We start from the raw sequence: 1,192 nt of genomic DNA, 5'->3' as shown, positions 1-1,192 counted from the left end.
GGCATGGCACACACCACAGTTTTCTTAGCCTGGGAGTTTACTCTTATATGTTATATGAGATTGTGATATGATGACAGATTTTATGAGATTTTGAGATACATGTTTTATGATTTTATACTATGGCGATGATATTTATGTTTGTTAAATGATTTTGAAAACGAAATTTTTGGCTAGTATTCTTGGGATGTTTCACCTTTAGAAGTGAAAACGATCATGATAGGAAATTTAAATACAAAAATATTGGATTTTTTTGTAAAATATGCACAGAGAAATTAAAGAAGTCTTGTAAAGCACAAAATGTTTCAATTTCCTTTTTCTATGTAAGTATATGAGGTACACCTCATAGAACACATTGTAGTAGTAGAGCATCATGCCCAATGATTTTTACGTTAGGAGATAAAGTAGAGGTGCTAATGAATGAACAAGGTTACAAGGGTTCTTATTACTCTGCAGTGGTGTCAAGAATCGAGGAAGATAGGTATATTGTTACATTTGACAAGCTCATGAACAAAAATGAAGTGCTTTTGCAATGTGTGACACATATTGATCAACTAGGGCCATATCCTCCAAAGGTGATTGTGAATATGGAAAAAGGAGATGTAGTGGATACAAGATACAACGATGGATCGTGGTTAGAAAGGCTAGTGGAGAAGAGAGGTAATGTTTGTGTTGTTCACTATGGTGTAATCACTTTTGTGTTTTTGATGAAGAAGACCTTCGAGTGCATCAAGAGTGAAGAAATGATTCTCAAAGTCACTATGGTATCTGAAATAGACTATGTAATAGACACTGAATATTATGTATGAAAACTTGAATTTGGATATTATTTTTTCCCTTACACATACACACACACACACACACACATATATATATATATATATATATATATATACACACACACACACACAAATAAAAAAAATACAATAACACAAAGATAAAGAAATCAGCCTGGAGAAATATAAAGTACATCAAGTATAATATACTGAAATTAAAATAAGAAAAACCTTAGGGCATAGATAACATGCCCAATTCACCAGTAATAAATATTATTTTATGTTCATCTAGTAGCTTAGTAAAGATATTAGTGAGTTGGTTTGTAGTGAGAACATACATCAATTCAATCTTCTCTTCCTGTACATTGTCCCTAATGAAATGATGTCTGTTCACAATATGCTTCGTCTTCGAATGTTGA

At 32.0% G+C, this 1,192-nt stretch overlaps 1 protein-coding gene across 1 annotated transcript; it reads left to right on the top strand.

Annotated features, from left to right (window-relative positions):
• The first annotated feature begins 377 nt into the window (after nucleotides 1-377).
• LOC145140503 (protein AGENET DOMAIN (AGD)-CONTAINING P1-like) lies at nucleotides 378-806 on the top strand. Its single transcript, XM_079073973.1, has one exon. It carries the CDS (start codon nucleotides 378-380, stop codon nucleotides 804-806), a length of 429 nt encoding a protein of 142 aa, XP_078930099.1.
• The last annotated feature ends 386 nt before the right edge of the window (nucleotides 807-1,192 follow it).

The sequence above is a fragment of the Lactuca virosa genome, chromosome 9 (assembly GCF_052849685.1).
Source record: "Lactuca virosa cultivar CGN04683 chromosome 9, Lactuca_virosa_CGN04683_v6, whole genome shotgun sequence".
NCBI lineage: Eukaryota > Viridiplantae > Streptophyta > Magnoliopsida > Asterales > Asteraceae > Lactuca > Lactuca virosa.
The sequence above is the reverse complement of the archived record's forward strand: the minus strand, read 5'-3'. Positions and strand labels throughout refer to the sequence as shown.